Genomic DNA, 15,484 nt, shown 5'->3' with positions numbered 1-15,484 from the left:
ACAGGAGCTAACTAGTTGTCCTTCCAATACTGCCATCAGAGTTTCATGGCACGTCAGGGAGGGGACTGGTACCCCTCCTTTCCAATAAGCCATCAGAGAGTCTCTGGAGGGGAGGAAGAGCAGAAGAAATGACATCTGCTCAGGAATATGACAGACCTGAGGCTAGCGAAGAGGGGCTGCACAGAAAGCTATGCTCTCACCTTTGCTCTCCTCCAGGCAAGTTAACTAGCTCTTTTGAACCTGTCCCAGATCCATGCCCAGGGTCAGCGGTGTCAAAATGAACTAAAAGGAAATGAGCCTCACTGCAGATAGTGTTTACGGGGGACCCTGAGGGGCTGCTGAGCTGGTAGGTGTGGTTTTTCTTTTGGTCCAGAATGGTATAAATCAGAAGTTGCTTAGGACTGTGCTTTCTCTGCACACGAGCCTTATACACTATATCTGACCTGAGTTATCTGCAGATTAGACCCAGACTTTGTCTGGGCATGCTGTGGGTTGCCTTTGAGACTTAGCTCAGAACAGAAGCACTGAGTATTACACACACATAGAACTCAGGACTTTGTCCAGGCCACTATGACTTACTAAGAAACTCTGATTCCACGGCTGCCTTTGTCTTGATCTCTGAACACAGAATCAGCTAGAAGGTGCTTGAAGCATTATCAGGTCTAATTGCTCATCTTACTTATCAGGAAACTGAGGCCCAGGACAGCGTGCACAATTAATCAGAGGCATAGGAGAGTAGCATCTGGAGCTTTGGACTTGGCCCAGCTCACTTCTACTCTGGCCTTCTCTCCTGGAGACCAGTTAGTCCTTCACTTCTAGGCTACTATAAAGGATGGCACAGGGAAACTTGAACTCGAGCCCTCTGGAGCATCACAAAGACTCATTCCCTTTTCCCTTTTTGGATGTGTAATTGCAGATAGAGTTACTACTGCTTTGTGACAACTCACTGAAGAAGCACTATAATGACCTTCAGGTGTCTTTCTTGTTAAAACTTCAAGACCCGTGCCCACCACCCTGTATGTATCTGAACGACACTGAGGTTCTCTGCCTCCCATGTCCCAAGACTCTGCTTAGGCCCCTTTGACAGAGCTGACAGTGTGTTATACCCACACCCTGGGCATTGCTGAGAGTCTCTGCCTACCACTTACCTTTGCGTATGCAGTTGTCTTAATGAACCACTGTCTGAGGTATTTCTTCTCTACCTTGGCTCCAGAACGCCATGAACAGCCATATTCATTTACCTGCTCATTAGCCAGCACTGTTTGGTCCACTGGGTCCCAGTTAACCAAGGCCTGTTAGGATACAGGAGACAGAGGAATACACTGTGGTGATGCCCTTGGAGAACAAGGTTGTAATGTTAGTGTGGCCCCAAGCCTAAGGCCATCTTTAGGGTGGGCTGCCTGGCCAATGGGCCACTAGTAACAGTGACAAGGACACATATATGCCCTTGTTAGAACAGGTTTGGGGAAGACAGACGTCTGTGAGCACATGACTAACTCGATTAGGTTTTTCTTGAATGATACAATGAACATTCAGGATTAAAAATTTTAGAATACTTTGGAAAAGAAGAAAAAATGCATCTATTTAAAGTTTCGGAAAATAGGGTTACTGCAGCGGAAATAAATACATCGGTCTTTAATAGCAACACTGCTTACTGAGCGATAACCAAGTGCTAGTTCCCATGCTAAGTGGTTTTACCACTAAGTGACTGTCTAGCTCAGGGTTAGCTTCAAACATGAGCTACTCCTGCCTCAGTCTCTTGAGGACAGGGATCACAGTTGTGTGCTACTCAGGTTATGTGAGGTCCTTTAATGCTTTGTGGTAAGTAGAATCATCAGAATCCTGTCCTCAGAGAAGACTACTACAGAGAGTGAAGATGAGGAGTGGAGAAACAATATAAGAAACCTAAGGTCTGGGAGACACTGACAGACAGGGAAGGAGTTTGGTCTCGAGAAACTAAATTATGCTTGCAATTCTTGAAGACTATAGTTTAAGTTAGTGTGGAATATATCAAAAGTAGATAAGTCTTAAGTGAACAATTCATGAATGTTTAAATGAGTAAACAGTAACCAATACTCATGTTAAAATATAGAATGTTTTCTTTTTCTTTTTTAAATTTATGTGAGTACACAGTCACTGTCTTCAGACACCAGAAGACGGCATTGGATCCCATTACAGATGATTGTGAGCCACCATGTGGTTGCTAAGAATTGAACTCAGGATCTCTGGAAGAGCAGTCAGAGCTCTTAACCACTGAGATATCTCTCCAGCCCCCACTATAACCATTCTCAGCACTTCCAGAAAACTGTTATGCTTTCTCCCTTCAACACTGTTCCCCAATGGTAACAACTCCGAGTCCTACTCACAGATTCACTTGGCTGGTAGAATACGTGGTCCTAACCATGATGAAGGCATTCCAGAGTTCCTGTTAGTTTCGGTCTTTGTTTGAAACAAATGCCTCTGCCTACGCTTACCACTTTGTGACATTCAGGTGCCTCCTGGTACAAAGAAGGGGCTGAGTACACAGCAATCTGGGGATTGCTCTGCTCATCTGAGAAGCACTGCTTAAAAATTTAATGGTAGACTGTGCGACACGTGCAACTCCTCAGCACCAAAAAGTATTCACAGTAATTCTGGTAAGAGACAGTGCTAGCAACTGTGTGCCCCTTCCTGCTCATGACCAGCATCTACCTGAGCTCTGGCCCACAGGCTGGTTTGCCTTCTGTGAGAAACTACGGTGAGCTGAAGTAGGTGCTACTAAAGCCTACAGCACTGTCAGACAACCTGTCCTGCTGGGTCAGAGGCCAAACACTGCCCCCTCCAGTCCAAGTCAAATGACAAGGGTATTTATTCTCTGAAAGTCACCAGTGCTGAACACGTTCCCGCCTTCCAGGCTGTGCTAAAGTCAGCACAGTCAGGGCCTTTATTATGTTCTCTCTTCAGTGGGATTTCCAAGATGTGTTGGATGTTTCCCACACTTACATGAAAGTCAGGGTTGGGAGAGGTTAGCCATGAGCCATAATCTGGGTTATGATTTTACGACTGCAAGTAGTAGAGTCACAAAACAGTTGAAGTTATGCCGTCTGGCATCAGATGGAAAGACGAGCACTGAACAGTTTATTTTCTCTAACATGGGTCTTTGCCTCATAAAGTGTATAGAGACGACACGACCAGGGTAGTAAGTATCTAGGACCTAAAAGTTTCAGATTCATAAACCTAAGAAAATTGGCTCATCTTTTATTATCACTAATACTAGGGAGATTTCAGGAGGTAAAAAGAAAGGACTAAACAGTTCTTTACTTTTGGTAGTGCTCAGCCTGCTGCAAATGATTTTGTGAGCCTGAATTGGCCTTCATTTTTACCATTATGTACAAACGGGACTTTGTTTCTCACTTAAAAGTTAGAATTCTTGTTTTGTTTTGATATTTTTGACACAAGGTCTCACCATGTAGCTCTGGTTGTCCTGGAACTCATTGTGTAGACCAGGCTGGCCTGAACTCACCGAGATCTGCCTGCCTCTGCCTCCCAAATACTGAGATAAAAGGTGTGCACCACCACACTTGGCTAGCAGTGATGATTCTAAGACGGAGAGGATTTATAAAACTTTAAAAGGGAAGCTGAACTTACCTCCTTTTGATAGGCAAGTCCAGCTTCGTAGAGTTTGATAAACAGGTATTGAGTCCATTTGTAGTAATCTGGCAAACACGTAGTGATTTCCTGCCAAAAAGGGAAGAGGTATAAATGCACAGTCAGGCACTCCACCACACACACAACAACTTAGAGATTCGGTTCTTAAAAGCAATTAAATTGCAAAGCATTTACCAACCTATTTCCACTAAAAGTGAGTGAAGAAGCCATTCATGCTGGGAAGAAAGAGATGATGTCATTGAACTGTCTCCCCTATCTTTTCTAGATGTGTTCAATGAGAAGAGTCTCAGGTCGCTTCCCTATCATCCATGGAAGAAGTTACAGTACAGGAAACAGCTATGAACTGTTTTTAAAGATTTAATAGTTTTCGTCTGTGTGTGGGTGTGGGGTATATGCACACGAGTGCTGTTGTTGACTGAGGCCAGAAGACGCTGTCAGATCCCCTGTAACTGGAGTTACAGGTGGCTGTAAGACACCAGATATGGGTGTTGGAAACTGAACCTGGGCCATCTGGATGACCAGCAAACGCTCTTTTTTTTTTTTTTTTTTTTTTTGTTTCTTTTTTTCGGAGCTGGGGACCGAACCCAGGGCCTTGCGCTTCCTAGGTAAGTGCTCTACCACTGAGCTAAATCCCCAACCCCCCAGCAAACGCTCTTAACTGCCGAGCCATCCTTCCAATCCGGCTAGGAACATTTTTTGCTAGGATAAACACATGCTGGGGGCCAAGAATATAGCTCATCTGAAAAGCAACTATGAATGTCAGAGTACTTGTTCATTGCGATGTGATTCTCATTTCAGAATAAATCTTTTGTCTACATAGATCCTAGGTCTAATAGCTTGTGTAGCCTCATTATTTTTCTTTTTATTATATAATATGAATTAAGCTATTGTTTACATGGGGAGATTAACCAAAAGTTCCTAAAGTGTACTTTCTGCCTAAAAAACAAATTTAATATAGAATTTTAAAAGCCAGGGCTTCATGCATGTTAGGTGAGGACTCTTATCAACTGAGCTGCATTTTCTTGGTTGTTTCCCTAGCTTTTCTTGGTTGTTCTATACGTGCTTTGTTATTGTTGCTGTTTTAAGTAGTAGAGTCCTACTTTTAAAAAACAATTACATTATCTGGGTGTTACTGGGAATCAAACCCAGAACCCAGGCATGCTAACAAGTGCTCCAACATTGAGCCGTGACCTCAGCCCAGAAAACAAGTATTTACAAATGCAGAACAGGGGTTTGAGAGTTGGCTTAGCAAAGAGAAATGGCTGTTCTTCTAGAAGGTCTTGAGTTCAATTCCTAGCACCCACATGGTGGCTCACAACCATCTATAACTGTAGTCTCATGGAACTCGATGTCTTATAGTAATGTGCAAACATACATGCAGGCAAAACACCAATATACATAAAATAAATAAACAAAAGTTTCTAAAGATGCAAAATAGCTCAACTCTGACTACCAGCTCCATCTCCCCATCGTGAGTCACAGACAAATCTGCCAATCTAATGGTGGTTCCAAGCCTGGACTCTGCCAAAAGCTAAGCTGTGGTTTCTCTGCCACATGCGTGAGTCATGAGCACCCAGGACTCCACAGGCACCTGATAGATAGGGGCCAGGCATGAGGACACTGCCAGCTCAAGGGTCAGGCGAGCAGACAGGGAGCAGCTCGCCTCCCCAGATCCCGCTATCAGTGCCAATGCTGCCTTCTCAGCCCTGACCTGCTAGTGTGGCACAGACTTAGTTTTCTAAACAAATACCTTTAAAAACTTCCATTTTTAATCAACATATTTCAAGAGTCATCTTCTATTCTGTTTTACTCATCATTCTATGCTCTCCAACACTATGCTGCTGAATTAAGAATAAACCAGACACATGAGAGTCTATATACAAAAGCAAATCTGTGCACCTCATGTAAGTCTCACAGCTAAACGCTCAGAGCGCTGTAGTCACAAACACACAGGGAGAACAGAACTGAATTGGAGGGTAGAATGGGTGAGGATTATGAGAAATATATTAGACCATGTTATTGTAGAAATCTTTTTTTAAAAAAACCTTTATCCACTACAGTTTTAAGGAAGTACATAAAGCAAATGTAAAAAAGTCAAACTTAAATCTTAAAAAGTTAAACATTAACACTTTATTTTGTATTTATTTGAGTTGCTCATAATGAAATATCAAATCTTTCCAATTAATGTAATATAATGGATTATAATGAATATGCATTGTAATGAAAATATTTTATAAAGAATGTCTTATAATATACTCTCTAAGCCCTTGGATCTGCTTCTAGACACTGAGTAAAATTCACATAGCAACAGAACAGCATTATCTTCAACTAGGTTTGTGGTTTTGAAAATCAGTTTTCCTGAAGTAGAAAAGGAAGGGTAGAGTGAGTCTTCATCTAGCCGACCATCTACCTGTGTTCCTTTGGGCATCATTAGCTCAAGGTGAAAGAGTCTGCACCCCCACTTTCTCCCTGACGTCCCATGCAGACTTGACCTGTTTTATCTGTTCTGCCACCGACAGAAGACATAATGCTAGCTGCTGCGTGGCCAGGCCACTGCTGTGCAACTGGACGAGGACTGAGGAGACTACTGTGGCTCCCCATGCTGCACCTTCCTACTGTGGTAGGCCAGCTTCTTATTACTAAGTCAAACAATGTACATTTTGAGAATCACAAGATTCCCTTTGGAGCCTTCCATGATTTACCCATTAGAACAAAAGAAAATTCTAGTCTTCTAAAATCATCAAAAGCATTTTTTTAAATTATATCACTTAAAAAGCTTTTAGTTTAGCCAATTAACTAAAAATCCAAACCTTCCTTTTAGATATTCACTGTGAACTACTTACTCAAAACACAGTTCTACAGTCAAGAGGCCATTGGGCTTAATACCCATGAAAATATTAACAGGCCCTCTCTTCTTTCTAATGTAGAAACTCTGTTCCCTGGGTATTATCTGGCAATGTCTAGAAATAACTTTGTCACCATTGTGTGTGTGTGTGTGTGTGTGTGTGTGTGTGTGTGTGTGTGTGTGTGTGTGTGTAAGAGAGGGACAGACAGAGACAGAGACAGAGACAGACAGAGACAGACAAAGCACATACATGCACACAGACTCATCAACTAGTAGACATGTGAGTTAATACTACAGAGCTAATATAAAAGAGAGTCTGCTGTGTCTGGTGTGAGGTTCCTGGTGATTTGCCAGTCTGGCAGTGGTGGCACACACCTTGAATTCCAGTACTCAGGAGACAGAAGCAGGTGGATCTCTGTGAATTCAAGGCCAAGTGAGTTCTACGGAGTGAGTTCCAGACAGCCAAGGCTACACAGAAAGAGCCTGTCTTGATAAACAAAACAAACAGTCCCCTTGAGTTATCTAGCTATACATAGTTTTCATTTTTGTGGAAAGGGGTTGTATATAAACCAGGATACTTTACACTCGGGGTAATCTTCCTGTCTTAACCCTCCCAAGTATTAGGATTACAGGAATGAGGCACCTTGTGCTGTTTTCGGCTTTAAATGTTAATAGAGCAATGTTGATCTAAAGGTTTATATTATTTCATTTTCAGTCTGAAGCTACAGGCAGATCAAAGGAACATTAGACAGACAACTCTTTAGTGGGCAGTCCACAAAAGTGACAAAGAAAGTTGAATCTCATCTCCTGGGGCTAGTCCATTCTCTGAGTTTTTCTCTTCCATCAGATTTGGCTTTTCCATTGAATATGACTGGCAAATCACCAGGAACCGCACACCAGACACAGGTCAGGGCTGAAATGCTGTTTGCTAGGGACAAGTGATTTTTTTTTGGGGGGGGGGATATCTAAATTTTAAATAATTTAATATGTCCCCAAGTGGCAGTCTGACTTAGAAATTTTCATGTAATAAATGTTTCTGTTTTAAAGTCAGAAAGGCATGTGGTTATTGATACATTGGTTTATTCCCTCCCACAAAACAGATGTCAACACCGAAGTATCTAAAGATCATCTGGAATCTAACCCAAATATCCAGATTCAACCACATCTGCAGGGCCCACTCAGGCACCCTGCATCTGTAGGGTGGGGCTCCTTGCCATCCTCATCTGCCCAAAGGCATGGATGGCACCAGTTGGTAAGACTTCTTGGTGAGATCATCAGAAAAAGCAAGTAAGACTGATTGCCCCTAAGTTCCCTGTTTTCAAATGAGAGGACTGCAAAGGACTGGGGTTTAGTCCCAAGCATGTACTTGGCAGCTCAGACCTGTCTGTAAAGTCAGTTCTAATAGATCTGAACCCTCTTCAGGCATGCACTTGGTGCACATACACACATGCAGAAAATCACTCATACACAAGTAAGTCCACACCTGCATTAACACAAAGTCAGGTAATTCAAGTTCACAGCTCTAAAAGCAGATCACTCCACATAGATCACTATCAAGGTATCAGCTTTTATATCCTGTGCGCTCCAGAGAGCACCATATAGCTGTCTATCTGGGATCTCAGTTAAGTGGCTCCTCCACATTGCAATCCTACACTTTACACTGTCTGAGGTTGGTGTTGAAAATATTTCATAGATTTATAGGACCCAAGGTAAAAGATAGGCTCTTTCAGAACACAAAGAGGGTCAAAGCAACCTCTTGGAAAACAACCATCCTCACCTAATGACATTGAATAACATCTAAGCCAATGTCACAGTGACTTGTGGCCCAATAGTTTGGCATCGACGATGTCCAAGAGGCTGAGGCAGCACAGCTTGATTATGTCTATGGTACAGAAGAAGATTTGCACTGGATGTTAGGACTGTGGCATTCAGAACCCATCTGGTGCTCTAATACTCCTTCCTTGCTCTAGAAATATCTAGAGGAGTGTGATGTCAGGGAGGGACACTCAGAGGTCCCTCAGCAATCCCCAGCAGAAAAGGGACATACAGTGTGATACAGCTTAGCACAGTCCTGGTTTGGTCTCCTAGCTCTTCCTGTGGTTTTTGTCTGGGGCTTTTTCCTTTTTCTCTTTGTCCATAGAAAGCTTATAGCAGGGGACTGAGGCAGGAAGACTGAAAGTTTGAGGCCAGCCTGGGTTTCACAGTGAGTTCCAAACATCCACTTCACAGTTAATGATAAGAAAGAGAAGTAGTAAAGGACAGTGACCTACTCACAAGATGGAGGCAGCAGGATAAGTGTGAGGGTAAGGAGCTGGGTGCTAGTGCTGGAAAGGCAGCTACCACAGAGCTTAGTGGTAGAGCTTGTGCAGCATGCAAGGGGCTCAGGTTCAATCCCCAGTACAAGGAAGGGAAGAGAGAAGGCCAGCGAGAAGGCCAGCGAGATGGCTCACCGGGGAAGTGTGCTTGCTTTCACACACATGCTTCTAGCCTGGGCCTTCACTGGAGACCCAGCTAAGCCACCCAAGTCCAAACAAGAAGTAAACCTCAAGAAAAGTTGTTAATAAGAGAGGCTAATGACTCGGTGACAAGGACAAGTGAGGAACAGTCCACCACCAAACTAGGCTAAAGCTTAAAGGCCAAATGTCTTTCCCTCATTCAGGATGTAGTGCAGACTGTCTAGACTTGTTATTCATGCTCCTAAATTTTATGCACTTCTCACTCTGTCAGACTCTGAGGAAATGGAGGTGTGCAGGGCTACAGGCAGAAGCCCCAGCCCTGGATGACCTGGACCACCGCAATCAGATGACTCTCTCTGACCTTAATAGTGTTTTCTGACACAGATGTTGCAACCACTGTAAGAATGAAGGGATCTGATGAGGATCAAGCTGACTTTCCAATACTGTCAACCCCTCAGGTGTGTACTGAAGGCTCATGAGTCTTCATTAAACAAAACATTCATTCCAGGGGTTAAGGGTCATCATATTGACAAAACAGTCAAAGCCAGATGTGGTAACATGCACCCATAATTCCATACTCAGGAGGTTGAGGCAGGAGAATTCCCATGAATGTGAGCCCAGCCTGAGTTATACAGTGAGTTTCAGGCTAGCCTGATCTACAGCATGATGCTCTTTTACAAAACAAAGCAAGGTAAAGCAACTCTGGCCTAAGGCAGAATGTTAGATAATTTTATAAATAAAGCATGTTTTTAAAGAATGGAGTATATCATTGCTCCTGGTTTATTCACAGCAGTTCATCTGAGAAGAGCTTCCCTAACACACTGTACAGTGATTTAAGAAATCTGTGTGCACAGTCTGCAAAACCCCAAAGACAAATGGAGAACTAACTGTGTTCATCATTAGCAATTTCCAGATCAGAACCCTTTGGGAAGGAGACACAATGATTTGATGTCATACTGGCTCATCAGTATACTTCTGCCCTCTTTAATTCAGCAGTGAGAAGACACCAAATAAGGTCACCTGCTGGGTTATGGAACTCACTCTGTAGACCAGGCTGGCCTCAAACTCAGAGAAACTTGTCTGCCTCTGTCTCCTGATTGCTGGGATTACAGGCTTGTGCCACCACTGCCACCAGGTCAGCTGATGGGTCTTTATGCTAAGACACTCACCAGTAGGCAAGGGGGTTAGAGGGAAAAAATGGATCTGCCACTATGCACATGCACTCACTCATAACTCAACTCTACAGACTCACAGAGCGCTTTCCAGAGAAGAGAATGACAGGGAGAGCTGGCATTCCAGGTCTGGCTCTACACTGCTGGGCTCAGGTCCAGGAAGATGACCTTTCCTCCACCTCTGAGAATTCTGAGGACTTTTACGGTCTCACCATCTTCCTCAACATTTCATCCATGCCTGTCTACCCCATTCCTTCCCATCTTCCCCTTTGGGTAAAGAGAAGCAAGCCTGCTGACACCTTTACGTTCACAGCTTCTGAGGCCAGGGTCCTGCTGCATCTTTCCCTGACTCCTGACAGACATTGTCAGGACCACACTAGGCTATGTGGCCTCCCTCCTCCCTTCCTGACCATCATTCCCAGTCCTTCAGCCAGGCTTACTGAAACCCCTGTGGCCTTCCCCTAGCCTCTTTGTTGTGTTCCTCTTCCTTCTGAAATCTGTCAGTTTCCATCTCTATCTGCATCTCCTGTTTCTTCCTGCTCACCCCTTTGCAGAATTGAAGGAAAAGGTATTAATATCAGAGTAATTTGTCTAAGCACTCATTTTCATGTGATTATGTTCTTCCACTCAGGACTATCTTTAGGCTTAAAATGAACATTTAAAGAAAACCAAAACTGACAAATGCCAGGCACCGACTGTGCTTTTACAGTGTGTGGTTTTTTCTTAAAGGTCTTGCTTTCCAATCCAAGGCCACAAGTTAAGTTCTTAAGTGATTTGAAAGGTTCACTTCTACATTTCTAAAAGAAAATTTAGAATATTAACAGCAGGGAGATTGGGGCCTACAGTTTTGAAGACACTGTCTTCCTTATTGCAAATAGCTCCTTTTCAGAAGGGGCAGGGGAGAGGGAGAGAGGGAGGGAGAGAGATGGAAAAAGAGAGAAGGAGAGAGAGAGAGAGAGAGAGAGAGAGAGAGAGAGAGAGAGAGAGAGAGAGAGAGGAGGGAGATAGATGACTTTTATCATGTACCTGGTATCTTGACAATTTCTCCAACCCATAGTACTCAAGGTCCTAGGAGCTGCCCATATGCAGACAAAAAGCAACAATTTGGTACATTTCTTGGTAAGTATTCTTTGCCAACTGACAACAATTTCATCAAGGTACTCTAACAAAGCACAGCTTTGCTAACTTGACATTTAGGGACAGAACGCCCTCCATAAAGTGACAGAGGAGATTAATTAGTTTCAGTTGCAATTCATTGTCAGTCTAGGTGGGTAGAGGCCAGCACTCCATATTTCTAAAAGGAAGGAACACTGATAGAATGTATGGTTTGAAACATTCTCAAACTTTTAGGTTCACCAGGGTAGAATCTTCCAACAGATACTTTCACAAGTGCTTCTCTAGGTTTCCTGAGAATGTAAAGGCATTTTTTTTTTCAGGCATGGTTGAGTGTCAGGAGTTAGAAGCAAACACCTTCTTTATCAGGCCACAAAGCAACAGTGGCAGCCACAGAAGCTACATGCGCTTCCACTAAGCAAGGAGTTGGAGAAACTTGCCACAGTGTGAACAATTTTACCTGAGACAAGGACCAAGAAATGAAACCATAAACTTAAAAAAAAAGTCATTAAAAAAAATACCTAATAGTCCAGCAATGTGTGTGTGTGTGTGTGTGTGTGTGTGTGTGTGTGTGTGTGTGTGTGTAGGGTCTATGTTCATGTCTGTGTTCAGATATGTGCATGTCAAGAAAAGAGATGACGGACATCTTCGGCCACTCTCCATTATGTTTGTGACAAGGTCTCTCACTAATCTGAGCTTATCATTTTGTCTGGGCTGATCCCAGGCATCCTTCTATCTCCATGCCCGTCCTAACCCCGATTGTAATGTAGGTGCTGGGTATCCAAATTCAGGTGCTTGTGCTTGTACAGCAAGCATTTTAGTGACTCAACATTTTCCCGGCTCCTAACCTAGAAATTTGGGGGTGTTTGTTTCTTTGTTGTTTTGTTTTGGCGAGGGTTCCAGTGGAGGAAGAGAAGTGGCTGGTTGGTAAACATTGGCCTAGCTGGACATGTACATGTGCCAAGACATGGTCAGAACTTCAGGATGACTGAAACATCTAGAGACACACAGCAAATTCACTTCCAAGGTTCCACCTTGCCCCCTTGAAGGTGAGTTTGGAGTACAGGGAACACCTACAGGAGGCATTCATTCTTCTAAGGGAACACCAGAAACCCAGAGCTAGAGATTGAACAGACAAATGGTTTCACTTGTAAGGACCGAAAAGGAGACTGGCTTAGTCAAATGCTTGTAGTGCCTGCCACATGTTGTCAAGGCAACTGGCTTTGCGCTCTCACAATGGAAGCTTCTCCCCAACCTGGCTGTCAGGCACTTACCTGCTTCAAAGTACTTTTTAAGATAAACAAAAAACAAACAAATAAACAAAAACCCCTTATTTAAGAATGTATCTGCTACCCTGTAGGCCTTGTTATGTCTAGGGTTTCAATCTTCCTTATTTGATGTTTCGTCAGATGCAAAAATAAGGAGCCAGGACCTTGAAGTAATAATGACTTTTCATTCTGTAAGCTTAACCATGGTGTCTAAAAATGAACTCAGGCAGGGGCAGTGTGTTTGGGATGAAGAGGACATTATTCCTGAACTGTAATCACCATCTAACAGTGGGGGAGGAAAGGCTGAAACAAATGAGCCCATGGCATGAAGAATCCCAATACAGCCCTGGAAATACAAAATGTGTAAACTGCTATTCCAAAGCATGTCCCCCCAGCCTCCTGCCCTCTCTTTCTCCCCCTCCTACCCTCCCTCTTCTTTCCAACACTCCCCTCATGTATGTGTACACACATGTGTGCAGGAAGATGCACCTAGACATTCATATGAGTCCAGAAGAGAACACTGAGTATCCTCTTTTTTTTTTTTTCTGGAGCTGGGGACCGAACCCAGGGCCTTGTGCTTGCTAGGCAAGCGCTCTACCACTGAGCTAAATCCCCAGCCCCGAGTATCCTCTTCTATTTCTTTCTGCCTATTCCCTTAAGGCAGGGTCTGTTTTTGGACCTGGGACTCACATTCTGCTGGCTGGGCTAGAATCTAGCCAAAGAGATCACGCTGTCTCTACCCCACTCTATCTGGGGTTGCAGATGTGTGTAAGACTCATGTTATACGAATTATATATGTGCTGGGATTCAAACTCTAGACCTTATTATTGTATGACAAGCATTTTTACCTGCTGAGTCACCTCTCGAACCTCCTGAATTCTTTACTGATGGAATTACGCCAAGATGAGAAAGCAAGAGAAAAAGAAACAAAAATGCTTGAGTTGACAAAGGGCATGGCTGCCACAAAGCACTCAGTGGCAACTGGGCCTTACCAGGCTGTAAGGTATAGACAGCCAACACTCTTAGTAGCTTTCAAGCTGTAAAGTATCAGTGATGTTCTCGGCAGACACCCAGCCTTACCCAGACTGTAAACCCTGACCTGGTACAAACACAGGCTCTGCACAGCACAGCGGCTTGGCTGTCCTGGCTCCTACTCATGTGCAGCGGGCGGCTCTGCAGTTACCGACAGTGTCCCAGGACAGCAGTGTCCTGGGACAGCAGTTCCAAGGTTTGTTTGACCTCATGCAAGAGCAATGCAACCCACCCTGCTAACTGTCAGGTGAAATCCAATTGCTTTTTCTGCCATTTTTCAATTCTCTCTGCCACCCTTCCCTCCATGAGAGATAGCCTTGGCTGTCTGATCCCCAATAAACCTTTCTTTCTACCCATGGAGCAAAAACCACAGTTTCATTGTGCCCTCATTTACAAAAACTAAAATTTCTGACAACAGGGTTATAACAAAAGTGGAAAATGTAAAAGGCTATTTTATATTTTTAGTGGTTGTATCTAGCATGTGTTGCTAAAAACAAGCAAACAAAAACTTTATGGCTATGGTTTAGCAGAATATAATCTAGGACTGATAATTTCATATGCCTAGAGAAAAAAGAAAACAAAATGTCAAATGTAAGAAATCACAAAAAAGGGATACTTATAACTATGGTTTTAATTTTTAATTTTATTTTATATGTATTAAGTGCTTTGTGTGCCTGTATGTAAGTAAACCACATAAGTATTGTACCTTCAGAAAGGATCAGCTCCCCCTGGTTGTGAGCTGTCCTGTGGATGTTAGAAACTTGTAGTGGCTATTCCCGGCTGTCAACTTGCCTGTATCTGGAATGAACTACATTCCAGAATTGGAAGGCTCACCCATGATCCTGATCTTGAGGCCGGGAGATACAAGTTTCTGACCTGGATCTTGGCATGGAGATCTTGAGGCAAAGTGGCTATGAATGCCAGGAGACTAAGGCAAGGAGATTTCTAAGTTCAAGGTCATCTGGGACAAAGTAAATCCCAGATCCAGGCATGGTGGTACACATCTTTAATCTGGGACTCACCTGCTAGAGATCTACATAAGGACATTGGAAGAAGGAAGACTCTCTTCTTTGCCTGCCTTCCTTGTAGGACTGAGTAACTACTAGATCCTTAGACTTCTATTCACAGCTGCTGCTGACCATTGTTGGGGAGTTGAACTACAGACTGTAAGTCATCAACAAATTCCCTTACTCTATAGAGACTACCCATAAGTTCTGTGACTCTAGAGCACCCTGACTAAGACAAAACTAAACTCTGATTCTTTGCAAGAGCCTCCCACAACTGTTTTAAAAAGTTGAATTTGAGGAGCTAAAGTGATGACTCAGCAGTTAAGAGCAGTTTCTGCTCTTCCAGAAGTCCCATGTTTGATTTCCTGCACCCACAACCATTTCTGATTCCAATTACGAGGCATCTGACACCTTCTTCTGGTCTTCACAGTCAACAGGCAAGTGCACGGTATAGACATACACATAAAACACCCATATACCTATTTAAAAAATTCTAATTAGAAAATAATTATGGGCTGGGGCTGGACAACACACACACTCACACACACATACACACTCACACACACACTCACACACATACACACACTCACACACACACACATTCACACACATTCACACACATTCACACATACACACACATTCACACACACATACACACACATTCTCACACACATTCACACACACATACACACACACGCACATACACATACATACACATGCACATACACACACATTCACACACACACATTCACACACACTCACACATAAACACACACTCACACACACTCACACTCACACACACACACACACACACACACTTAAGGAAACCATGAATGCTACCCCTGAGGGACTGGCGCTCTGTGATGGCCTTTCATTTTACTCTCTGCCAACAAATCGCCACTGGGTGTGCAAGGCAACATGATCTGAAGCAGGAAAAGAAAAC

General features: G+C 43.4%; 1 protein-coding gene across 2 annotated transcripts in view; it reads right to left on the bottom strand.

Moving 5' to 3' along the window:
- Positions 1-15,484, bottom strand: part of Lars2 (leucyl-tRNA synthetase 2, mitochondrial) — a 96,022-nt gene that overhangs the window by 47,287 nt on the left and 33,251 nt on the right. For both annotated transcript variants that reach the window (NM_001413842.1, XM_087563027.1), the window contains 2 exon segments: positions 1,149-1,292; positions 3,628-3,717. In NM_001413842.1, the coding sequence (NP_001400771.1) occupies positions 1,149-1,292; positions 3,628-3,717 (234 nt within the window).

Source organism: Rattus norvegicus, chromosome 8 (assembly GCF_021556685.1).
Source record: "Rattus norvegicus strain SHRSP/BbbUtx chromosome 8, alternate assembly SHRSP_T2T, whole genome shotgun sequence".
In the NCBI taxonomy this organism is placed as follows: Eukaryota; Metazoa; Chordata; class Mammalia; order Rodentia; family Muridae; genus Rattus; species Rattus norvegicus.
The sequence above is the reverse complement of the archived record's forward strand: the minus strand, read 5'-3'. Positions and strand labels throughout refer to the sequence as shown.